Source organism: Idiotropiscis lumnitzeri, chromosome 3 (genome assembly GCF_059441095.1).
Source record: "Idiotropiscis lumnitzeri isolate Australia: NSW breed Sydney's pygmy pipehorse chromosome 3, RoL_Ilum_1.0, whole genome shotgun sequence".
Taxonomy (NCBI): Eukaryota; Metazoa; Chordata; class Actinopteri; order Syngnathiformes; family Syngnathidae; genus Idiotropiscis; species Idiotropiscis lumnitzeri.
The window spans coordinates 6,959,013-6,985,360 of NC_142393.1; the positions used below are offsets into that span (position 1 = coordinate 6,959,013).

The 26,348-nt window shown below is 40.2% G+C and overlaps 1 protein-coding gene across 1 annotated transcript; it reads left to right on the plus strand.

Annotated features, from left to right (window-relative positions):
- The first annotated feature begins 1,049 nt into the window (after positions 1-1,049).
- On the plus strand, positions 1,050-23,765 carry ngfa (nerve growth factor a (beta polypeptide)). The gene is made up of 3 exons (XM_088291370.1): positions 1,050-1,212; positions 21,409-21,534; positions 22,687-23,765. Exon 3 carries the CDS (start codon positions 22,698-22,700, stop codon positions 23,520-23,522), a length of 825 nt encoding a protein of 274 aa, XP_088147496.1. The 5' UTR covers positions 1,050-1,212; positions 21,409-21,534; positions 22,687-22,697; the 3' UTR covers positions 23,523-23,765.
- The last annotated feature ends 2,583 nt before the right edge of the window (positions 23,766-26,348 follow it).

Consider the following 26,348-nt stretch of genomic DNA (forward strand, 5'->3'; position numbering starts at 1 on the left):
CAGGAGACACGGCAATATATAACTGTGTGTCATCAGCGCAACTGTGGATGCTGCTGGAAGATGCCAAAACAAGACAGAAGTATCACTGTTGTGTATGTCAGAGCCAAGAGGGCCGAGTGAATGCCGGGTGTGGCTTGGGTGAGCGGCTATCAGAGGTGCGTGGGTTCACTTTTCACATTGCTGTCTCTATTTGCCATCAACGAGTTGCTGGGCTTCGCTTCTGGTTTCATTTCCTGACTGAATGAATGTTGCATCACATTTCTGACATAGTTGTTGCGGTCTTTGCCAGATGTGCCCATCTGGAAAGGTATTTTGGAAACACAATTCCAGCAATAACTCTGGTGTTGAACGGCAATGGTAAACTTGGGAAGGATTTAAAGTGCAAAGGGGAGAACCTTGATATCCATTGGGATTATATAAGGGTTGTTTTTTTTGTTTTTTTTTTAATGACAGTAACATGCATTTATGGATGACTGTCATATCTCATGAATAAGAAAATATGGAATTAAAGTGATTGGAACAAATCAAACGGCAAAGCGTCACACTTTTTGTGTGATTTGTGCATGTAGCGAAATTTCAACGACCTCTGTTGCAAATGGTATTATTTCGGATGTTGATGTTGAATGTTTTGTTTGTGCAATTGAATGTATAGTTTGTTCATGACATCATTGAAAATTATTACTTTTATTGTGCGCAAATTTCATGATCACAAAAACACTGATGAAAGTATTCATGAGGGGAAATAACTGTTTGTAAATGTGATTTTCATAATGTTTTAACTTTTTTAAACTTTACTTGAGCTTTTTTGACAAACATTCCCCATTTTTAGACATTTGAGAATTTCTTTTTCTCTCTCTCTCTTTCTGCCTCTTGCCAGTGTATTTGTTTTGTTTTGTTTTTTTCCTCCTCCATGTGGCAGCACGATGGAGGTGGACGGCACTAGGACCCAGTGAAGAACACCAGGAGGGAGGGAGCAGTATTGGGACTCTTGTTACTAAAGTTTTAGAACAATCCATTTTCCAAGAGTGTGGGAGAGAGACACACAGACGTGAATGGCCCCAGACCTGGATGCACAACTTTGAAATCAGGAGCAGGATCTGACTTTGGGATAATTTTGGGAAGAGAGTGTGGTGGAATATCAAAGTAACTTTTTTTTTTTTCTGGAAGTTTTCAGTCACTGAGGAGAGCAGGAGAAGGAGCACTAACAGGGTGGTGAGTTTTTCATATAAATATAAGCATGTGTGGAGATTGGATAGAGTGTTTTTTCCAAAGACCTTGGCTTGACGCCTTCTCAACACCTGCTATCAAGTGAAAGTGGAGCCTCTGAATTGACATCGAGGCCAGCATGAACCTGCTGATGGGAGAAAATTTCCACCTCAAACACATGAAGCATACCAATTACTTACTAATAAAAGCGGGTGGGGTGATGAAGCGAAGGTTTCCTGGAATTCAGATAGAGAAAGAGAGAGAAAATTGACAAACTCGAGAGTGCTTAGGAGCGGGCTGGGAGGAAAAAGAGGTTCTCCAAACTTCAATTGGAAGCAGCTTCGTGTTCTGAAAACCCCTGAGACATCAGGTTACCTTCTTTCTCTCTCACCCCTTTTTCTATGTGCCCCTCCTCTCTCTCTATCTGTCTGTCTCGCTGCTCATGTTACACAACCCTTGAAGGGCTTGTAGATTGGGATGAGCTCCAATGTCCATTTGAAATTATGCTCTTGAGGTTCCCCCTCATGCTTGTTTGGGTGGGGCCAAGCTGCAGACCCTGTGCTGAACGTCATTGTTTATACCTTGACAGGTATACTGGATGTATGTGCTCTGATCTGTGCATATACAAGCGCACGTTTGTGTGTATGTGTGTGAAGTGAGACCTCATGCCTGCCACTCCTACCAGGGAATTACTTTTTGGCTTTGACAGGAGAGGAATGTCAACCGGGACCCAAATTTACCATAAATCCTCCAGCAGTCATTACAAACCAAAGGCCTCCTCCGACCATGCCTGACCCTTAAATATATACAGTCGTACTTTGAGATACAAGATTTATTCAAATTACCTTTGGCCACTGAAATTCATAGAAATGCCATTAATCTGTTCCAGTTTGTTTTTTTTAGTATGGGAAAATAGCACTCTATAATGTATTTTGGAAAAAAAGAGTGAGAACATAATTAAATAAAATGTAAAGAAAAATACAGTTTGTGAGAGTGTTTAAAAAAACAAAAGTAACAGATTATATTTATTAAACTAAAATGAGCTATTTTTAACAAAAATGTCCCTTTTGTCTTTGTCAATTAATTTGATACAAGAACTGTAGATTTTTTTTTAATTAAATATATTTAATTTGGTAATACAGGGTTTTTTTTTTTTTTTGATGAATTGTACACTAATTTCACAACTGCTACTTGTTGTGAAGTGAGTGATTGGTATCACAAATTGTGCTCGCATGTTAAAGCAAAAAAATAAATTAAAAAATAAGATAAAAGATTCTTGTCACAGTCTTGCTGTAAATTTCACACTCAATGACATCATCTCACATTCTCCATGAGCCGGTTAACTGGATGTCCACATCCAGAGTTCCTCTGGCCCAGGTCCAGAGATTGTGTTTTATTGTCTTTAGAGGCACCACAAGAAGATGGTTGGCACATTTTACATCGCTTCCATTTTTTTTTTTTTTTACTTCCAACTGCGTGAGAACAGTTCGGGGAAGGCCTCTGTCAAGTTAGTTGGATGAGTTTGGTGTACCTACAAGCCCTGACCTCAAACCCTTCAAAATTACCTGGTGGCTTACTTGGTAGAGCAGGTTGTCTCGTGATCGAAGGGCGGTTTCTCTGTGGAACATGTAATAATCCAAATATAAATTCCCTGAGGGAGTAGTGGATAATAAAAAACAAGTGATTCATAATAAAAAGTAAATATGAAATTAATAGCGTGGTGGCAATTGCGAGTGAGTTTGCTTTTAATTACCAGTCATATTTTAGTCCATGTCATCATGTCATGTTGAAGCTCACGTACTACTTCTAAATTGTGTAAACGCTCTGTGCATATTTTGTGTCATGTCACTCATTTTTCAAGCTGCAAAGCCAAGACCTCCCTAGAACCTTATTTTGTATATTCCGAGTTGCATAGCTTAACTTTTCATCAATATTTTTTCTACTGAGCTGTTTGTACACTCACTACAGGTCCATTCTTCAAACCTCAACTGCAGTAAACACAAACAAAAACTGGTGTGTGAATTGAAGGCAGATGGATGCTTTTCCAGTGGAGACAAAGATGTTTATGATTATTCATGACCAGCTCAGGTTTCCTTTGAAGCTGAATTACAGTTTTCCCTTTACTTGAGATGGGAGGGTAGAGAAAATGAGATCGCCACACACCATGAATCAGGAAGTTAGAGATAACTTAAAAGTTAATTTATTCTATTTTTTTTTTACTCCACACCATATCCACACGAAATAAAATCCCCAAAGTATCGGCCAAAATGTGTATTTTATCATTTGTATAGATTGGGCGTTTAAAGTTCCCTGCATATACCAAAATATATACATGAGAGGTGCAGGTATTATTTTTGTCCATTTGAGGAGTCCATCCTCATGTTTCACACTGTATCATCTGTGACGTTGGACCTGCGTGTGTCTTTTCTAAACAGGCCTGTCCGCCTGTTAAGTGCCGTGAAATTCAGCAAATGTAAATGTAGAATTGGCCGGCGGTTAACCGGCTAAACGTTAGCTTCTCTGGTATTCAGTGACGGCGTCAGTTGAGGCCATCAGCAGATTGTCTAAGAACGTTTTAGTTTGTTATCGTTGCTTGAGTCAAGTATGAATGAAAAGTCCCCAAGCAGGTACGTCGATATTACGTGAAGGGAATTGCAATTAGCAGTGGTTGGCTAAATTAAATTAGCTAACGTTTACTTTAGCATAGACGTGCAATTGTGTAATTTATGACAGTTGTGCTTTGCAATAAACACTTGAGCTTCTTTTATAAGCTTGAAAAGATCCCAAACCTTGGGCATTTTTTTGTTTTTTATGCACTCTTTACTCTTTGACTGGTTATCACATGAGTCTACAGTCACAGTCCATTTGCAAAAATCCTGTGATATAGCGAATATCTGTGATAAGTGTGATTTAAAAAAATCTGCTCAGCAGTGAAGCAGGTGAACCAGATTATGAATGTCGTTGTCGGCCTTTTGCCCACAGTCAGCTGGGATGCTTTTTTTTTTTACCCTAAACTGCAAGAAAAATGACGGATGGATTGATAGACAGGCTAACAGTGCCCCTAAAGGCAAGTGAAAATTGAAGACTGTTCAGATTACAAAAATGTTGTTGCATCACCTACAGTCTACAAATAGATGCGTATTTTATGCGGTGACTATCACCTATCAGGTTTGCTGTTGCTTTTGGATGCGGTGAATGTGATGTCAACAAGTTGTGTCAGATTAGAGCAGGTGTGGGAAAACTTTTTGATTGGGGGGCCACAATGAGTTCTAAAATTTGACAGAGGGGCCGGACCAGGAGCAGATGGATGGAGTGTTTTGGTAACCTCACCTCATCGGAGAAAAAAAATACAATTAATCTTAAATGAAAGTGAAGAAAAGCATGACAACAATTGTATGTCTTTGAAAAACCACAGTATTCAGAAAATAAAACATTAACAAGGTTTATTCATTTAATTTTTTTCAAGTTCGGCGGGCCGGATTAAAACGTTTAACGGGCCGCATGTGGCCCCCGGGCCGTAGTTTGCCCACACCTGGGTTAGGGGCAAAGTGAAGCATTGTTGCTCATTTTGTTCTATGCAGCAACTTGCTTTCACTCTGAATCTATTTTGTGTTCTTGTTTTTTTAAGTTTTTTTGTTTCAAGGTATGTGCATCTCTAGATTTAGCGGGCCCCAATCAAAGTTGGAGTTGCAAAACCCTTTACATCGAATGACAAAATAAAAACCTGCAGAGATTTTCATTTTTGTCTTCTAACAGCATCAGGTGCTTTTAGACAGTAAAAGAAATAGTCACGATTTATTTGACCCATGTGGCAAACTAAACCTAATGATTTATACAACACATCCCAACAATTCGTCCTTAGAGTTAAACCCAGTTAGACAAACTTCAAAATGTTTTCAAGTGAATGATTCCAACTTGCTAAAGCGTCAGCGTGAGTTTTCAAGAGTGCTGACAACTTAAACCGCTGTTATTTTATTTTATTTTTTGCACCATGTTGCTTTCAACCAGACACTCTCCCCTCACTGTTTCCTTAACAGCAGCGCTCGCTACCAAAACAACATCTCGCACGTTAATTGCCTCAAGCTTTTTGGGGAAACGATTCAGTCTGAGGCACGTTCATGCATTCCAACTGAATTTTAAGAGCATTTCGGTAGGACTATAAAAACCTTTAGAAACAATTCACCACTATATATTTCAGATTTGGATGGAACTAACGACACGAGAACAGATGATTTTTTTTTCCTGTTTTTAATTTCACCATAAATGATGTCCTACCTGTTTTCCATCTGCCCCTGCTTCAACACACCTGCTTCAAATGATCAGGATCGTTATCCAGCATCTGCAGATCTTGCTGAAAATGAGTGAAAAATGAGCCGAGGATTCAGACCTCAAAAGTAAATTCCATAATTTTTTTGGCCGCTCTAAGATTAGCACAGTTTGAACGTAAACATGAGAAAATTGAAAAAAAAAAAAATGAATTTAAATAATGACTCATCTAGATTAATCGCAAAAAAAAGTTTAATTAAAAACATACCTAAATCAACACTCTGAAACATTCATGAATAATTAAATGCTTATGTTTTGAACTTGAAAGTTACAACTGAATTGTACTTAACATATCTTCTGTACTGGATTAAAATTAAATAGTTTCATTCCCATAAAAAAAAAATCAAAGGTCAAAAAATAATTTTCCATAAAAGACCATTATAGCAACAGCTGGTCCCCATTCAAGCAGCTTTTCCTGAGACAATGCCTCTTTTTTTTTTTCATCCTTTAAAGTCTCCAGCTTGTCCTTGGGTGTGAAAGTGAGTTTGTGTGTGTGTGAGCCCGGCAGTTGGCTGGCATGGGGTACTGCTCGCACATTACCCAAGTGGAGATGTGTGCTAAGCAAACCGCATGGGTAACTGTTCACCAACCACAGTCGTTTATATATTGACTCATATTGTTTATTTGTTCAGTAATTTACCCCTTGTCTATTCCGAAAAAAAAAAAATGTAAGTAGGCTCTGAACATCTGGTGTAAAGTGAACCAGCTGTGCTGTTCGGTGTGGCCGCAGCAGGGAGTTGAAAGGTCAGAGTGTGACCTCGGGGTTACCATAGCTGTTGGTGGAGGAAAACTGAGATCGAGAGGTCACTGGAGCTCAGGATTGTGAAGTATGTGGCGAAGGATCGCGAATAAGGCTTGTGACGTCATCAAGCGTGATCGTCCTTATCCCGAACAATTAATAAATTATAATATTGTATTGTATAATCTTTGTTTGTTTTACAAAAAAAAATCAACAAAGTTTTAAAAAGATTTACGCATATTACTAATGCTACTTGCATGTTAGACGAATGGAGAATATCCTTGACCGTGAGTGGATGGATTACAATTTGTTGGAACGAGAGGTGTTAAGGTATATAAAATTTGCAAACAACGTCTACTTTACCGTTGTGTAATTTTAACCGGTTATGCTGCACAGTAGAAACATTGCACTATACTTTGAAACGATCCCAAACTTTTACGCGTAATCTTTTTACACCTGGTTCATGCTTATTATTGCAATATAGTGAATAATCTCCAATCTAAGTACGATACAAAAAAAAACACCATCTGCGATTCAGTGAAAAGGGATGATCGTCAACAAATTGCCTTTTAGAAAGGACTTGGGCACGCTGTTAATTATGCCATTGCTGCTGTATAATTACAGCATGAATATCAGCTGATGAACCTCCTGCTGCACTTAGTGAATAAATAATTTATTCGAACATTAAAATTAAAACAATCGAGTTAATTTATGGCTGTTTTGGAATGGATTCTATCTTTTTTCCTTTTCCTATATCAGTGCAAATGCATCATGGAATGTTGCCTATTTCTCATTTCGTGATCATCTATGGTTCAATACTTTTCCACATTCACTGCAAACTCTGTACAATGATATATAAGAGGATAGGGAGCAATTCCAAACACATGCGAAGTGATGCAGATGTCGTGGGGGAACCAAGAAAGCAAGCAAACAACAAAAACAGAACAAGCTGCGGAAAGTGCAGCAAAAAAAAAACAACAGCTGGCTGGAACTGGACATGCACCATGAAGTGATAAAGGGCAAAGCAAAGCACGAGAACTAAATGCACTCAGATTAATTGACACAATGAGGCACAGCTGAGAAGAACCGCAAGGGAAGGAAGGAGCTGATTGGTTTGGACACGAAGTGCAAGGAAACGACACACAAAGTGAAACCAATGCATGAACATGCTACACATATTTAAGGTCTAATTTGCAAACTCACTAAGAAAATCCACAAACAGAAAAATGACTGATTGAAGAGCACATTAAATCGCAAAAGAACACAATTCCACCCGCTTTGGAATCTGCGTTCTTGTGTATTCATCGAAAACCAGAAATGTTAGCGCATGTCTTTACGTTCAGCGGAACTGACAGATTTGACAGGTGCTTCGTCAAAGGAGAAACATTTGCCTGTTTGTGCACGTTTGTATTTCCACGCGAGTCCTCGCAACTAAACGTGCAGACGGTGCAAGCTGAATGCACAAGCACGTATGCAGCGTGGACGTACGACGTCGAGGTGGAAATTAGCAGCCTGTTGTTTCAGCTCCAATAATACTCTTGCGGTCGTAATGTGTTGCTTTAGTGCCGCAGTTATGTTCTCAATTGTTTTTCTGAAGTTGTGTTGACATAGCCTCACTTTCATACCGTATCGCTTGTTGGAACATGAAACTTGCTGCTACTGACAGCGCAAGTATTTATTTATTTATTTATTTTTTTTTTTTGGGGGGGGGGGTACTTAGTACTTTTATGCCTGAATTAAGCTAATATTATAAGTAAGGTGCTTTATGTCTCGTGTGTATAAAGCAGTGGTGGGGATGAGCATTTCACACCTAAGCCTTCAGTGAAGTCCTACTTAGTCCGATTTGAATCATTATGAATCATTTATGACAACATGGCTGGAGAAAAAAATATACAGACACACACTTACGTTTGGACGACCTCGGCTCACGAGAGCTAGCTTGTCTTGATGGTCGATCTTGAAAATGGCTCAGCAAGTAGATCTGCTATCAAATCCACACTTTTACCTCCTTCGGCCATTGTGGGTTAAAAAAAGCAAGAATTTGTTTTAAATTTTATAATATTTGCCGGGTAAGATTGCCTGGTGTGTATTTGTTGACTCGGCATCGCGCAGACGTCTCTCTAGTGAGTATCGAATCACGGGACGCGTTCGCACTTTCAATTTGAGGCTAGCTAGCTGGCCTTACTGTCACCAACTTGTAATCTGATTGGCTATCGCAACTGTACTATGAAATTAGCCTGACAACGCAAGGTTGCTGAATTCTGATTGGATAAAACAACGCTAACCTAAAACTGTAACACTGCGATATAATATGACATGAATGTAAAGAATAGTTTTATATATATATATATATAAATATATTTATATAAAATAAAATAAAATTAGGTAAACTTTTATCATAAATATGATCAGGATTTCTTGATGTTTGGTTAATTTAGGCCAGCAGAGAAGTCCTTGAAGGTCTTGCCCGCCCACTACTGGTATAATATACAATAAACCTTATTGTTGGGTGCATTTTTCCTTCCTATTAAATTACATTTTCCACTAAAGTCATGTTATTAATTTACATATAAAGTGATCATGTAGTCAGAAGAAAGTGATTCATAAGGACTTTTGTCTGCTCAAGTCTGACAAATGTGTATGTGAGTGCACGTATGTTTGTGTTGGATACGCATCAAACACATGCACACGCCTTAGCCCCAAGTCTACAAGCCAAGCCGCTTATTATGCACTTATTCGGATTATGTCGATCTGGAATGCACACGATGTGAGACGATGAGTCATAATTGTACTCCTACACAACTGCAAATTAGTAAAGAGAAGTCTTTTTTTACTGTAGGAAGGAAGGAAGGAAGTGATTTTCTGCTTCTCCTTGGTTTCACAAGTTTTGTAGAGGAAGCCATAGTTGTCAGATGTTTCCTAGGTGACGCCTGCACTCGCATCAGTAAATATGAAACCATCTGCGTTTTAGCTGCAGGTCATACTGGGAGCTTTGTGTCTTTTAGCCGCAGATCCGCTCACACGGCCAACATGGCATGTCGCGAACAGACGGAGTGCGGGCCTGGGAGGTCCCACGCAGACAGGTGGTTGGCATCAGCTCGAGGGGGGGGGGAGCGAGACGCAGGAACGGACGGTTGGGGGTGAGGGAGATTACGAGGCAGCGGCGCGGACGCAGGCGGGAAGAGATGACAGAACGATGTGGAGACCACACAGAATAGAAAATGGCCTGGTTATGTCTTCAGGAGGCAGAGTGAGACTGGGGTTGAAAAAAACAGCGGGAGCGAGGAAAACTCAGTTGACGAGTGTGGAGTCGTGACAAGGTGGTCTGCTGCAGCACACCATTTTTTTTTATATGTCTCCTTAAAGTAATGGTGGTAGTTATCGAACATAACCAATTTTGAGATGAAGGAAGCCACAAGAAATGATTCATAAGTTTTGACTCCCTTAAAATTGCATGAAAGTCATTGCGATAAATGCAAAACTGACAATGATGATTATGGATTTTTTTTAAATGCCATTAAAAGACACTGAATCAGATTCAGAATCATCTTTATTGGCCAAGTATGTAAAACCCACAAGGAATTTGTCTCTGGTAGGATGAGCTTGACTCATATTACAATAACAGACAACTATGATAAACAAAAACATGACATATAAGTATAGAAAGTCTTTTTCGTCATGTCTGGGTACCATTGTGCGGTAATAACACCACCACAATAGCAACTGTGCAACATAAGAGCAGGGATAAAGTAATCAGTGGTGCAAGTACTTACAATGCGACGACCGTTGCACAGATGATGCCTGATTATCGTTGCACCACTTATTAAGCCTCCATTAGCAGTACAAGTATGCAACTTTGGGTGTGCAATGCAGAAGGTTCTGGAGCCCTTTAAAGTGGCAGTTCTGGGGAATATTGATCAACAACAGCTGTTCAAGTATGCAAAGAGCTGTAGCTATTAAAAAAAAAAAATAATAATAATAATAATAATAATAATCCTATTAATAATAATAATAATAATAATAATAATAATAATAATATTAATAATAATAATAATAATAATAATAATAATAATAATAATAATAATAATAATAATAATCCTATTAATAATAATAATAATAATAATAATCTTAATAATAATAATAATAATAATCCTATTAATAATAATAATAATAATAATAATGACCCACAGGGGTGTGCAACGATAGAGTTTGAATCAACTGTAGAAGTAGCGACACACCGCTACGACTATTTTCATACCAAGTACAGTATTGTACTTATATTTTATGTACGATAATATGTTAATTTCATCTTGTAATTGTGATGAAAATGTGTTTTATTTTTATAAAATATTTCAAATCACATTTTTTCTAGAACACAGGATATGTTTCATCCAACAAGACAACACTAACAGTATTGATTAGGCTTTGCATGATTTTGGCGCTGATCTCCGGTCAGTGAGTTTAAAAAAAAAAAGGGGCAAAATTTTCAATATCCTAAAACTGTTGTCTTCTGCGTCCTCAAAAATATCCCCACACACTCAGCTGATGTGGCAATTACCCGGACGAGGGATATGTCAAGCCGGCGATGTGATATCAGTGCGTGTGGGATCTGAGAATTTTTACTTCATTTAAGGGTCATTGCTAAAGCACTGATACCAGTGATCAGTGATTTGAAACGAATGCAAGCGAATCAAAGAATGTTGCGTGTTTTACACTAACAAAACTCCTCATTGTTATAAACAATATGAAACATTGACAGATCCAATTTATCGTGCGTAAAAGTTTGTGTACACAACTCCGAACAGAAACCCACAGTGCTAGCAAAACACGAAAAAACAAGTGTCACCATGGCAATAATAAACAAATTTTTTTCCTGGGCCATGCCAGTGTCATTCTGTCCTTCGGAGAGCCAACTGAAGAGAAAAAAAACTGATTAACAAAGGAAAAAAAAAACCTTAACATTTGATGTGTTTGCCATGGAAAGCGAACGATACTGCTTAGGCTTTTTCTCAGTCCCCCCCCCCACCCCCCACCCCCTTCAAGAAGCATTGCCGAGCACTAAACATGATTTGTTCATGTACAAGACTTTCATGTATGTGTACACTTAATTTCTTCAGAACGTAAATATCTTGTGTTTTATTTCCCCACCGGCTCCATACATTGGCCATAATTCATGTTAACTGCTCAGTGCGTTTAACTCCTCAATAAAGTCGGGAATATTCAAAAGAAAGCCATGCATGCATGCATACCCTAATGTCTGACGCATAGCACACCTAATTCTGAACACAGCGTAAGTCATGCGTCATGGAAAAATGACATGTGCCCAAGAGTGAAATTTGGCCCAAAGGTGAAAGGAGGAGTCTTGGGATTAGTAGCTTTCCTTGTTGCTCACTTTATTATGTGCGACTTGTCAAAAATGTAATTCAAAGTCGGCTTTAAATAAATTAGGTCCTTTATAATAAAGGCTGCACATGCTGCTTGTTTTCGAAAGCAAGCTTCTGAATTCCCAGACGGTAGCCTCGTCCACCTGATTATCGTACAAAGAGGAGCGTTTTGCGAAAAGTCACAGTCACAATCAGTTAAAAATAAATCAACCAGATGAATGACAGCAAATATGTGGAGTATTCAACTACATATTTTAAAAAATTATGTTAGCCCACTTTGTCATAACAACATGAATATAAATTTGTTCTGCACATCTAAAATAATCTTTCCCGACTGAAATGAAAGTAAAATACACTCCAAGCTTCCCATGAATGAATTGAAATGAATTACAAATTTTATAACTGAAATTTGTTTTGATTTTAACCAGAGTAACATTTTGTAACTTTACAAAAATGTTTTAAAAATGAACAATTCATTTTGACTGTTTAACTACATTTTTGTCTTATCAATGTTTTGCTAGTGCCGCAACTAAATCCTTTTGTGATCAAAATTTCCGGATAGATTCCTTCATTTTCGATGCATATTTTAAGCAGAGAGAGAGAGAGAGAGAGAGAGTGAGAGAGAGAGAGAGAGAGAGAGTGAGAGTGAGAAAGAGAGAGAGTGAGAGTGAGAGAGCGAGAGAGAGAGAGAGTGAGAGAGAGAGAGAGAGTGAGAAAGAGAGAGAGAGAGAGAGTGAGAGTGAGAGAGAGAGAGAGTGAGAGTGAGAGAGAGAGAGAGAGAGAGAGAGAGAGAGTGAGAAAGAGAGAGAGAGAGAGAGTGAGAAAGAGAGAGAGAGTGAGAGTGAGAGAGAGAGAGAGAGAGTGAGAGAGCGTTAGAGTGAGCGAGGGAGAGAGAGAGAGAGAGAGAGTGAGAGAGAGAGTGAGAGAGCGTTAGAGTGAGCGAGGGAGAGAGAGAGAGAGAGATTGGGCCAAATGTCACAGATTATGTCAACATTAATATGCTCACTGTGTGAATTCTGACAGGTCAACTCAAAACAGTGCAAATATGAGTTAGTAAAGAGCAAAAAGTCACTGCAATAAATAAAAAAATTAAAAAAAACTTGAGTCATTTGAGCATGAGTCAGTGATCTTTATCTAAAATCTGACGTTTGTTTTATGTAATCAGACTCCGACTGATATTACCGTTGTCTCCAGGAATATGAGCCTCACCAGTGATGTGTTGCTCATACAAAGTGGAGTGTTTTCTTTGCAGGATTTCCCATACAGTAAATATGTAACATGTGCTGCAGCAGCTTTGGTGGAGTGGGCCTTGCTGACAGGTGGAACAAAGATTTTCTTGTTCAACTCCATGTGTCCCTTCGTGCTTTAATTCCCCCTTATGTCTTTGTTCTCAAACGTTCCTTTATTTGTTCATTGCCCACCCCCTCTTACTTGTTGCCTCTCCCCATCCCTTGATATTTCAGACTCCTTCCTCTCCCTCCCTCGTCTTCATCATTCTCTGGGTCACGCAGAGATGCTGGCCTTTGCTCGGAAGATCTTGGATTTTTCACAGCAAATGGGAGTCATAAGTAGAGCCTGGGCAAAAGATTTAACACTTGTCTTGAGTGGATTGTTATAAGAAAACACAGGTCTGGAAAACAATTTAAGGCATTGTGTTCATCCCAGCGACGAGGCCTCCCACAACTGCCGGTCAAGTACTGGGAGAGTCGTCAGGAAGAGGAATGGGCTTGGCTCTCGCGAGCATGGAAGGCCTCCTCATTAGCACGGCTGTGGTGCTTTAAATGCGGTTTTGTTTCCCTGCCAGAAGAACCTCTCATGGATGGATTTGCACCGTGTTCCAAAACAGAAGTCAAGTTTATTATGGGGGATATAAAATGAGTTGCCTGTAACAAAATCTTAAGCCAACATGTCAGGGATCACTTTCATGAATGTGTCATTGCTCTCAGAGTGTGATAAATTCAAACGGAGACATTTGTGGGGTTTTTTTTTTTTTATTTTGTGGACGGCTACTCCATTTCTTTGCAAAATATGATCAATCACCAGAGTGGGGGGAAATGACATGACATTATTTATTCATCTAAAAAACATGCTTTGAGGCTTTCTTTCCCTTGACACAACCTGGGGAAGATATAAAACCTATCCTGAGCATGAAAATAGTGACAGCAGCTGGAAGTAAATGTAATGCTGCTGGTCTTCAGTCCTGTTCCCTGAGGTCCACTGTCCTGCCACACTTTTCCATCTCTCCCTACTGCAACACACCTGATTCAAATGATCAGGATCGTTATCCAGATTCCGCAGACCTTGCTGATTATCTGATCATTTGAATCAGAGATGGGAAAACAAGCCAGACAGCGGACCTTTGAGGAACAGGATTGATGACCTGTGTTATACATTGTAACTATGTGTGGCATTAAAGGGAAAAAAAAATTTGGGTTGAAAGAAAGCGAGCAACACTATTGGTTGACCTCCCCACGTAATGTCCAGGTTTTCAAGAAAAATTAATTTTTAATCATGTACGACACTTCCCCTGTAAACCAATCTTTGGTATGCATATTAAACTCAGCCAATCAGACGATGGAAAAAATGCGGCTGTCTCCCGGCCAGGCAGCAGGACATGTTTGGTGAATCTGAAAGAAGCAAACATTTCCTTGCTGTGTGTGCGTGTGTGTGTGTGTGTGTAAAATTCAGCATATAATTTTACGCTGAATATTTTCCTCTCACATTTTACTCTGCTAAATGGAACCAAATATGGATTTTTTAGAGTCAGATGTACTCTACGAAACTGACTGCATATTCTGCTCTAACGATATACTATATGCTATTGCTGAAACGCTCTCTGCATTTATGTTTCCAGTGGACATCTGATGTGAATTCAAGATCAATATAATATCAAATGAATGCTTTTTTTTTTTTTTTTCATAATATTGATGTTGAAGTTATCAGACGCACCCACTGGGCTATGTCCCAAATCCTCGAGGGCAGCTGTCTTGCCTATTTTTCACCTGATTCAAATGATCAGGATCGTTATCTGGCATTTGCAGACCTCGCTTATTTTCTGATCATTTGAATCCGAGATGGAAAACAGGATTGAGGACACCTGAGATATAGGGAATGTTAGTAATGTGTTTGTTAACATCGAACCATAATCACATTCCCTTAGCATGCGATGTAATTACATAGCCTCTCCCACTACACAACGGAATGTGCCATCATTTTGCCTTTTTTTTTTAAATTGCTATTTTAAAAGTAATGTCTTGTTTTTTGTGATATTTGAGCAGAGCTAGTTTATGTTCAGTGGACGTGCACTTGCTGGTCACTCCTGACCGACTGATTTATGGTGGCTTACAATAACATGTAGTGTTTCATGTTTTTTCTCGACTTCAAAAGAACATGGGATGATAGCTATAAATTGTTTAAGGATTGACGGGCAGTCATTAAAATTGCTGGGGCGTTCTGGACAGTGGCCAGTGAACCTCAAAAAGAAAAGACGGGGTTAACATCTGCTCAGCAAAGTAGCTATACGACTTGGCCATGGTTGACCACGTGAGATTTTGGTCAACACATTGGCACTCAAGTAATGTGTGGAAGTATGCTGTGGAGCTTTTGCGGTATATGTTGTAAACTAAGAACAAATCCCACATGAGAAAACACTGGCAGATGCCACAAAGAGCAAGCATTCTTCTTCACCTCACTCCACTGAGCAAAGTGCATTTAAGAATATTTCACAAATCTCGCATCAACACTTTTTGCTATTAGTAGAAAATTTGACAAAATGTTACAGGAAATGATGCACTCTGTGTTGTGTTGTTTTGATGAACCGTTTATTTTTGCTGCTTCTTATTTTCTCCAAAATTGAATTGTTGCATTCAATCAATCTTTCCATTCTGATAGCTAGCCATCTATCTAGCTAGCTAGCTAGCTAGCGAACTTGCTAGCTAGCTTTCTAGCTAGCTAAATAGATAGATAGATCTTTCAAACCAAACAAATCATTAAAAATGTGCCAACATTTACAAAAGTAGAGTGACTCAAAGTTCCCATGATGAAAAGTTGGTTGTTGTTGTCTTTGATTGAGCTAAACGTATTTGATTTTCTTGTTGTTGTTTTCGTAGTGTCATCGACGAGAAAGTGAAGCCGTATGCAGACACGCATCCAAATGTTGAAAGGATTCCTGTTCCAAGACAGATTCTTTTTTTTACTGGGGCTGTGAATGCCTTGGCACGACTTCTGAAACGGTAGCCGATAATATTTTTAAATCTTGAGCAACAGGCAACAAACACACATTGAGTGTGAGGTGTGAGTCAGAGAATTGAGATACAGAAACCATACAGATTTATGCAACCTCCTGGGTAGGAATAATTTTTTGTTGATCGAAATAATACATAAATTCATGAGTTTTATTTTTTTTTAAAGACTCAGTCTGTTACGATCAGCGGATGGAGGAGGAGGAGGACCCAAAATGCAGGGAAGCCAGGCAAGGGTAACTTAAAGGGGATTTAATTAATGAAATGGTAAGGCAAACAAGGTACTCGGAGAAACAAACGTAACAAAGTGCAAAATAACAAAGACGAACAAAACGTGACTAGACAGAGCAAAACTTTACCAGGAAACCGGGAAAGGAACCAGGGATGAGTGACAAATAACCATGCGCTATGAGCATGAACGAGGGACAAAGAGCAACAGTGACGTCCAAAAAGGGCAATGCACCGACGCCGAGTAGTCAGCTCGGGGCGTTTAAATAGTGAATTAATCAAGGAGTCAACGAGTAACAGGTGCGGGACTGGTGGGCGCGTCTCTCCAGACAAAACAACACGACAGGACACGCGCTGGAAGGAAACGCCCCCCACGCCAGTTGAGCAAACGTAAACAAAAACATGACTTGACGGAAACGGACCATGACACAGTCAGTTTCGCTAGCATGTTGTTGACTCAAGACGTGTTTCCTCCATCGATCTTTGACAGCAGTTAGCATCATTAGCTTGCGCCAGAGCTTGGAATGTGGGAGGAAGCCGGAGTTTCTGCACAAAAGGCAGCCTGGATTTGAACCCGCAACGTTAGAACTGCAAGCCAGAGAGGCGAACCACTAGTTCACTTTGCCGCCAGCATGTTTCATTTGGTTAAATTCTACAATAATACTAGAGTAAGGCTGACAATTGATCCCTGTGCTCATTTTTTATTAAGGCACCCGTTGGCAGGAACACAAACATTTACTATGATGAGTGATTTTATTGAAATGTTAACAACAGCTTTTTGGGATCAGCGGGTGGATAGTTTTTGATTTGTAGTTTTAACACTATAATCTCCTATCTTATTAAGACTTGTTTGTCTGGTTTATTTTTGTAGAGTTCCAGTCGGAAGAGTCAGTGGGAAGGCTTAGACCACAAAATATGAAAGTTTTGCGAGTTTGTTTCTGATCAACATGTTTGCCTTATGCCAACCCCATAATGATAGATCAAAATTTTCAACATTATACCATATTTAGAGTAACCAATGAAAAGTGGTTGCTATTTGGAGCGACCAATAAAAAGGTCCAGCCCACTAGCTTGAAAAAAATCCACCCAAATTAAATTTCAAGTGCATGAAAATAAAATACAGCAATGAAAACAAAATAAAACACAAGAAAACCAAAATGTATTCAATAAAATCCAACATGCCATGTGGTGGATGCTATGGAATAATATTAATTAATGATATTTGAGGAAAAAGTTTTTTTCAACCTAAACAAGGTTTGATCAAACTTTTTCGTTTAGGGGCAATTTTGCTAATCATTGATTTTATTTAAGGAGCAACTTTCCAATTTTGAAGAGGATTTTTTTTTGCAGGTTAATCCCAGGAATGCAAATCTTGGGTTTTATTAAACAATATTATTTTTTAAATTATCTATTTACACCACAGATGGCGCATGTCATCACTTTGCATGACAAAAACAGTATGACGACATTACATTAATGACTTTGGCAATTTTCTTTCTATAAAGGAGAGATAATACCGTTCATCAGTTCAGTTCACACATATGAGGTTAGTGTCAATTGCATTTACCCCAAAATACTTCTGAATTGTTGGCTTTCAAACACTGGTGCAATCCACTTCACCAAAAGACAGATTTACTGTCACATCTTTGAAAGCGGGTATGTTGACCTGGCAGTCATCCCTCTCAATAATAATTTCCAGTGAATGACAGAAGGAGGAAATGCTCCGTCTTCATTCGATGAGAGACACATTCAGTGAAAACGTGTAACTTCCTCTCCATTCGCTCGCTCTATCGCCACAGCTGTCAACCTCGCTTTCACACCTTCCGATTATCCGAGGCTGCTGTCGTCACCCGCCGACGTGAGCTGTATTTGTCGGAGGAAGCTGTTGACACGCTTCTTTTAACCGGGGCTTTGACGACGGTAGCATCACATGCAAAGAGGTGCTCAAGCATTGCCCAGGCAGACAATGAGACAATAGGTTTCATCCTGCTCTTGACCAGACGTTTCGCCGGCGCAGAAGCCAAACAAGCGTTGAACCAACAATCGGCTAACTCGACATAGTCACTATGTGTCAAATTGAGGCCGTCTTCCCCCAAGGAATTTGCTTACTCTCGTGTTCTCTAAATATTGTTTGCCCGGGTCATAAAAGAGCAGCTGCAAGACCAAATCAGGTGTGGGCCCGTTAAACGTTTTAATCCGGCCCGCCGAACTTGAAAAAAAATTAAATGAATAAACTTTGTTGATATTTTATTTTCTAAATACTGTGCTTTTTCAAAGACATATTTTGTTGTAATTATTTTGTTCACTTTCATTTCAAATTAAATGTATTTTTTTCACGGATGAGGTGAGGTTACCAAAACACTCCATCCATCTGCTCCTGGTCCGGCCCCTTAGTCAAATTTTAGAACCCATTGTGGCCCGCCAATCCAAAAGTTTTCCCACCCCTGACTTAGATTGTCTTCTCTTATACATTCTCGTTAGAAGCACAATGTCAAGATCTGTCTCAGTTGATTTTGATTATGTAGTTTCATGTTTTCCTTGTGTTATTTTATCCATATGTGTCTTGTTAGGTCAGTGCTTCTCAAAAAGTGGGGCGGATCCCCCTGGGGGGAGGGGCGCGTAAACCTGGGGAACATGCTTTTTTACCTCCGTACTATAATAAAGTGTAATTGCACATCCACTCCAGTAGTTGGCAGTGGCGCTCTCCTTGCCCATTGTGTACAGTGAGTATCAACTCTACGGTGTAGTTTTTTTTGCAATGAAAATGCTAATATTTATAGTTGCGGCAGTGAGTGGGTGGTAGGTGGGTGTGAATTGTTTTCTTCTTCCTGGGGGCGGGGGGGCGTAACAGAAAATAATTGAGAAGCACTGCGTTAGGTTAATGAGTCATCCTGGTCCCTTGTGTGAGCCAATCAGCTCCCTCCATCCCTTGTTGTCTCATCAACTTGTCTGGATTTTGTTCCTTGCTCTCTTTCAGTCCTTGTAATTGCTTGTCAATTTTCCTTTGTCATGTCGAGTCGCTGTTCGTTGTTTTCCTGGCGGTTATTGTTAATTAGATCCTTGTTGATTTGAGCTTCTGTTAATTTTTTAATTTTTTGGACAAGCCCACCTTGTTTGCCGTATTATTTTAATTGTTGTGGATCGAAAACACATTTTGTTTTGCACTCAACTGCATTTGGGTCCTCCTCTCCAAAGCACTTGACACACGATGCACCAACCTGTCCATTGATGGTAGAGTTTGAAAGTGATCCATGACTCACCGGGAATGGTCTTGATTTACCGTGAGGGTGAGGGGGACACAAAGTCATGAACATCCCCTATGGTGCCAATTTAAGGACCGTACAAGGTATGACTCATAAAAGCCATATTGAATAACTGCTTTGTTTATGCTGGACTGTATTAATATAATGTGAAGCATCGTGTGTTTGTCACTTGTGAGATGTTTTCACATATGGACCTGGAGACCCTTTGTCATAATTGGAATTGCGCATGAGAGGAAAAACTTGCAACTCGCCCAACACTCTGTCTTGGCTTTATCACTTCCATATGGTTATACAGTATGGTGATATTTAATGGAGAAAAAACTCCCTTGACCAGGTTGTGAATTATTTTATTTATTTTTTGCTCCAGATGCATTTACTCCACCCATATTGTGGTTGTATTGTGGTTACCTTTTACATTGCAATAAAAAAAAAAAAATTGGAGTGAAATTGGGTTTAATCAAAGAATAACCAATTGGCACCCGGGGCACGCCCAAATTCCAGTAACAAAAATATTCTGTTGTTTTACGAGTTCATGTAACAGATGCGTGCTAGCAAATGTACTTTGTTTGTTTAGCTCAACTCAGTTTTGTTTACAGTTTATAACGCTTTTACAACGGCTGCAGCTGTGTTAAAGCACATGAGATAGAACAGTACCAATAATACAAACATGAGAAATTATGTCATGTTAACGAGTCAATAGTTTTTGTCTGAGTGTGTCCGGGTCACGTAGACAGTCCAAGGAATTTTATCCTGTAAGTCAGAGGTGCTCTGCAAACCGCACTGACCCCCGCGCTCCCACAGCAGCATTTGTGCTGGCTCCACAGGCATTAAACACAAGCCACATATTTTTAACATTAGGAGTCTCTTGGCTCACGCTGGACTTTTTACAGAGGGAGCTACGCGTCAGCCTGGATCAATCAAACCACTGCCTGCTTGGACCTACTCCATCTACGTGCGCACATGTGTGTGTATGTCGGCTTGTCCGAGCCAAAACAGTGGTTCCTCTAATACCTCCCTTAATAAGATTATTTAATGCTCGAAAATGTAAAAAAAAAAAAAATAATAATAATAATAATAATAAAAATGGAATCTTCTAACAACTCTTCCATGGAATAATCGAATAATCGCAGGATAAGTGAATAATGTTGCCCACAAAGTCCGACAATCCAGATGTCAACATATCTTTGCGCATCATTGCAAATTATACCTGGGCTCACTAAAGTTTGGGAAAATAACAGTATATTCACTTTAAAGTAAAGATTATCACATGAATTAATTTGTCCAAAAAGTGGCAGTGGGCAGATTCAGGTGGTGACCGCATGCATCCATACTGTGGTTGTCTCAGGAATGAACAATAACATCCTTGTGAAGGGATCGGCAACTGACACCCATAGACACACCTGAGTGGCCCCTTTTTATAATATGATGATAGAACAGTACTCAGTCATATATTCTTTATCCTCTGCAAAGAACTATTCATAATTTATATTCGTGCTGCACTACGATAGGGCTTCAGACATCTCAATGTCAAGTGTATTCATGTCTGTCCTATACTGCCTCCTGGTGGCCAAGTCGGGCACATCAGGAATAAGAGCACGATATTTGAAAGTACATTATTATTGAGTGCTATTTTCCCCTCATTGAAATACACACTACAACATTGGTTGTTGTTTTTCTTTTGTTTTTTTTTTTCTTTTTGTTCTATTGGCATCATAAATCACTGTTCATTGTATGGAAGAATTTACACTCCTTTGTGGCGTTTCCCTCCGTAGAAGAGATGCCCTTCGGCGTAATAGAGGTTAAGAAACGCTATCCCATAACGTATTGTGTCTTAACGCCGCTTTTGCACATGCCAGAAATAATGATGCTCAGGTTACAACTCACCTCATTGCATGAGCACTTTTTCGTGTGGGTGTGTGTGTGTGTGTGTGTCCAGGTATGTTCGTGTATTGTGTGTGATAAAATGGATTCATGTGCTTATCTTAATCTAATTGTTTGTACAATGCATTTCTTCTGTACAGAACGTGTGAGTTGCAGAGCTGTGGTTCAGGGGGGTCCAGATGGCAGGCATAAGGGGCCCCGCCTGCACTAGAATTTGGCTCTAGAGTCCACCGAGGGCTCCCACTTTAACTGGACACATTCCACAGGTGCGTCTTTTGGAGTGAAAATTCATTAATAAAGGTTGTTGTGTTGGATTGACAAGAAAATTGGTACGCTCTTTGCATCATGTCATGTAGCAAATATTATATTTTATCGCACTGAGGGACGAATTCACTAAAGGGTTGTATTGTTGACGCCTCGTTCAAAAAAATTTAATAAAAATGGAACAAAGAGAGTGCCTGTAATTCACAAAGCATGCAGAGATGCTGAAATGCTTCACTTCACTGCGTTGCCGAGCAGATTGTGTCTCGTGCGCCGGTATTATTTGTGTGTATTTAAATAAGAAAATATGGATATATTTGGCAGTTGGTATAATCTTGCCGGTCCTCTGTGAACATCAAAAAATATCAAACCGTCTTCACCATATTTTTATTTTCATGGGCTTTTTAACGTCTTTCTCTCCAAAGGACCTCACCACAGCTTATCGTGAAATTGGGAAAACACTTTTGTCCTTAAATGCCAAAATAATGAGGCGATTTTTTTTTTTCTGTTCACAATCCACCTCCTCCCCCCACTTTTTTTATTTTTAATTAAAAAAGCGGCCACGTGTGGCTGGATTGTTTTGTATAAAACAACTCAAAATGTCTTTTTTTTTTTAACAAAGCAGGTTTAAAGGGGGAAGTACCCCCCCCCACACACACACACACAAATGTTTTATATAATATGTTCTATGCACCAATACTAGTCCAAACTTGACATTCTGATTAAAATTGCATTTGTGGAATAGTTTTTTAGCCATTTCAGGGGGCGGCCATTTTGTCACTTTCTGTCATCCGGAAATGACATCATAGTTGCTCAGGGCTCGCGTAATGACCAATCATGGCTCACCTGTTTTCTGAAGCTGTGCCATGATTGATCATTAGCTGAGCACTGAGCAACTGTGATGTCATTTTTAGTCCACAGCTTGTGGCAAAATGGCCGTCCCCTGAGACGGACAAAAACGGGTGGCTTTTACTGATTAATTCATATTCCACAAACGCAATATTAATCAGAATCCCATGTTTAGACTTGTTGGCCTGCATAGAAGATATTCTTGTAAAGAAAATTTTGGGGTTGACTTCCCCTTTAAGAGTGTTTGATTACATTTGCAATGATTTAAGAAACGTTTTGAGATCATTTGAACTCTGTGTTGGTCTTAGGACGTGTGCCCATGAGGTCGTCACCACGGGTCCTGGTCCTCCTGATCGGCGTCCAGGCTGTACTGAACATGGGAGGTGGACTGGCCCATAGCGGCGGCTTAGCCCACCACAAAGCGGGACAGCAGACAATAGCCAATCACCAAATAGGACATCAGCACCAGAATGAGGCAGTGACGGGGGACCAGCACGCTGAACTTCACAGGACCAGCCAACACAGGACCAAGAGGCGTCATCGGACAGCCTCGCAGATGCCTGACCCCTCCATCCCGATGGTGGACCCCAAGCTCTTCTCCAAGAGACGATACCGTTCCTCGCCGCGCGTCGTCTTCAGTGAGGTGCCGCCCTCGCATGACGCCCTGGAGGCTGAGGGCTATGACACTGAAGGAGTGAGGGGGCTCCGGGTGAGGCGCAGGGCGGGCTCGCATACCATGCACAGAGGAGAGTACTCGGTGTGCGACAGCATTAACACCTGGGTGGGCAACATGACCCGGGCCACAGACATCGCTGGGAACGAGGTGACCGTGCTGCCCAATGTCACAATCAACAACGTCGTGAAGAAGCAGTTCTTCTACGAGACCACCTGCCGAACCCCAACGCACAGGGGCTCCGGCGCAAGGGTGGGGGGACGCGGTGGCAAGCAGGGATCCAAATCGGGTAACTCGGGCTGTCTCGGCATCGACGGTCGCCACTGGAACTCCTATTGCACCAACACGCACATATTCGTAAGCGCCCTCACTATCTTCAAGGAACGGACAGCCTGGCGCTTCATCCGCATCAATGCCGCGTGTGTGTGCGTGCTCAGCAGGAAGTCATGGGCGGGGCGACTCGGACATTGACTAGGAAGGACGACCCCCGCCCGCCCAGCTATAAAACTAGCACTCACATCTCCATGATGACCACTACAGCTTTATTGCCAATACTGTAATACTTGTCCCCACGTCCACACAAAAACACGCACACACACCCACACACACACACACACACACACAGACGCATACAGGGCCTCATCGTTCCAGCCCCATGGCAGCCCCGCCCCTCACCCTACCTCAGCCCGAGAAGTCCTGGTTCGGACTGCATGTTATATTTATGGTTTATACAGTGAAATATGAAATTATATAAAATATGTATAAATGTGTGTGCGTGTGTGCACACGAAATGAACTCAAGCTTTTATTGTTGTCATTGTTGTGTTGTTGTTGTTCTTATTGTTATTTATTCAACACATCTGTACTTGCCTGGTTTGTTTTGTCAATTTGAAATATGCACATTCAGAATTTTTACATGAATGTTGGATAAAAAGAAATGACCAACTCAACGGTTGCATTATTGACTTCCTGTGCTCCCTTTTTTACTCTGCTAATCGTTTTGTTATTGGCTAAAGATGTCTGGGTGCACCTATTCCAAACTCAATTGGGTACAGTATTATCAGGCAAATTTAATTTCATCCACTAGGCACACGTGTAATTTGTGTTGTTTTACAGCCTTGCTTAAGCAATGTTGTCATTTTTCCCAAATTTTCTCATTTCATTGCTGATAAGAGTTGCTAAAACAGTATGAGGTCTGAAATTTCAGTCATCACTAAGATCCCATCATAAGCATTGCTTCGCTCTAGAAAAGCGATAACTAAAAATGTTTGTTCCAAATGGGCCACCAACAGTTATGTCAAATCAGATTTTAGGAAATGGCTTTGAATACATAGTTTGCTGTATTAAATTCATAGTTTAATTTTACTCCTATTTTAGTTACCTTCTTCATCACCACTTCCTGCCGGCCAGCGCTGCCTAAAGGTGAGGCCGTCACCAGAGGGTGGCGCTGTTCTACTACAAATTGGATCTCAGCAGCACAGCGTGTCGACTGCTCTGCGTGTTTGAAATCACATGACGACACGATCTCTTACGTCACATAGATACATTACAACAGTGAAATATAGTCATTTTGAGTTTAACAAGCCATTAGTGGAACTTCCCCCAGCCCGCACTGATATCTGTTGTCTTGTAGCTGAACTGAAAAACCTCTTTTGCTAGTTACTTGCACCCATTTTGGTGCACAACAAAAATTGTGGCCTTTTATTGATATCAGGTCAGAGGCGACAGAGCCCACAAATGGTGTGAAAGATGACACAGGACCAGAATTGATGGCAGCCCTCGATCTTTTCCCACATTGTGCTGTACTTCAAGTCGCCAAAAGCAGAGCTGGAATGTGAAAGGTTCTATACCAGACATGGGCAAACTTCGGCCCGGGAGCCGCAAGAGGCCCGTTAAATGTTTTAATCAGGCCGCCGAAAAAAATTTATAAACCCTGTTCATGTTTTATTATCCCTGTAATTCTGACAAGTCCCCACGAGGGGGCGCACTCTAACGCCGATATTTTGTTGTAATGCGTTAGTTCGTTTTCATTGAAAATTAAAGCATATATTTTCTCTAAATACTACATGTATTTTTTTTCTGCGATGAAATGGGGTTAACAAAACATTCCATCCATGTGCTCCTGGTCCGGCCCCTCTGTCAAATTTTAGAACCCATTGTGGCCCACGGATCAAAAAGTTTGCCCACACCTGTTCTATACGGTATTTTTTGCTTCTCACGTGTTTGGAAATTCAGACAGCCAATCACAAGCTTGTCCCCACTCTTATCAATGTTTCCATTTTTGGAACCATTCTGGTCAAGGTCCGAACTGATCCGAATGTTTTTGTTTTCCTCCTTAATTTCCCGGACGAAAGCTAATCTGAGACTTTCAGATGTGAGTCGCCACACATTTATGAGACTGGGAAGAGATGCATGTCCAACATACATCACCTATTTTTTGTCTGACTCGTCCTCTCCTACATGGTTGAGCTTGGCTTTGTTCCTCGACAAGGACATTTTCAGAGCACGGCCACATTTCTCGGAGAGATAAGATGAACTACTATTTGTTTCCTCGGGGCGATTCCTTTTTTCTTTTTTTTAATGTTGGACCTGGTGGTGCTGATTATATGCAGGAACACAGAGAGATAAGTTGTTCGTGGATGTTAAGGGTCTTAATTTAGCTAATTTATCTAAAGAATTTTGATATCTTTAGGTAGAACTAATACAGATTTTTAATTCACAGTTTTTTGTACTGTCAACCAAAATGTAGCATATTACAATTGTGATTTAACGCAAACAGCTGCTACATAAGCTCCATTCTTTTGATTGTTCCTTTGTGTGTGTTTTTATGTTTTATTAATGCTCTTTACAAATACATTGAAGCAGTTCCACCATTAAGAAGACTATTTTGCATATTTCTATTAATATATGCATGAGTATAGAGGACACAAGGACGTCCCCAGTGGATTACTCTGCTGGGGGAAAAAAGAAGACATTTTTCAGTTTTGTTTTGTTTTTTTGTTTTTTTGCTTGCCGTTGGATTTGTTTGAAATTTCTTTAAATAATTGCAGCTGTAGCAACAAACACTTTTTATCGTATTGGAGAAATGAGAGTACTTTTTACATTTTTTTCCCCTCTCCTTTGTGAACATTTGCCAAATCCACATTGCAGCCCCCCCCTTCAGCCCGCCCCCCTTCCCGCCGCATTATAGAATGGGGCGGTCTAAAAAGAAGTGTGTGAAGAGAGCGTGAGAGAGAGAGCGTGAGAGAGAGAGAGAGAGAGAGAGAGAGAGAGAGAGAGAGAGAGAGAGAGCGAGAGA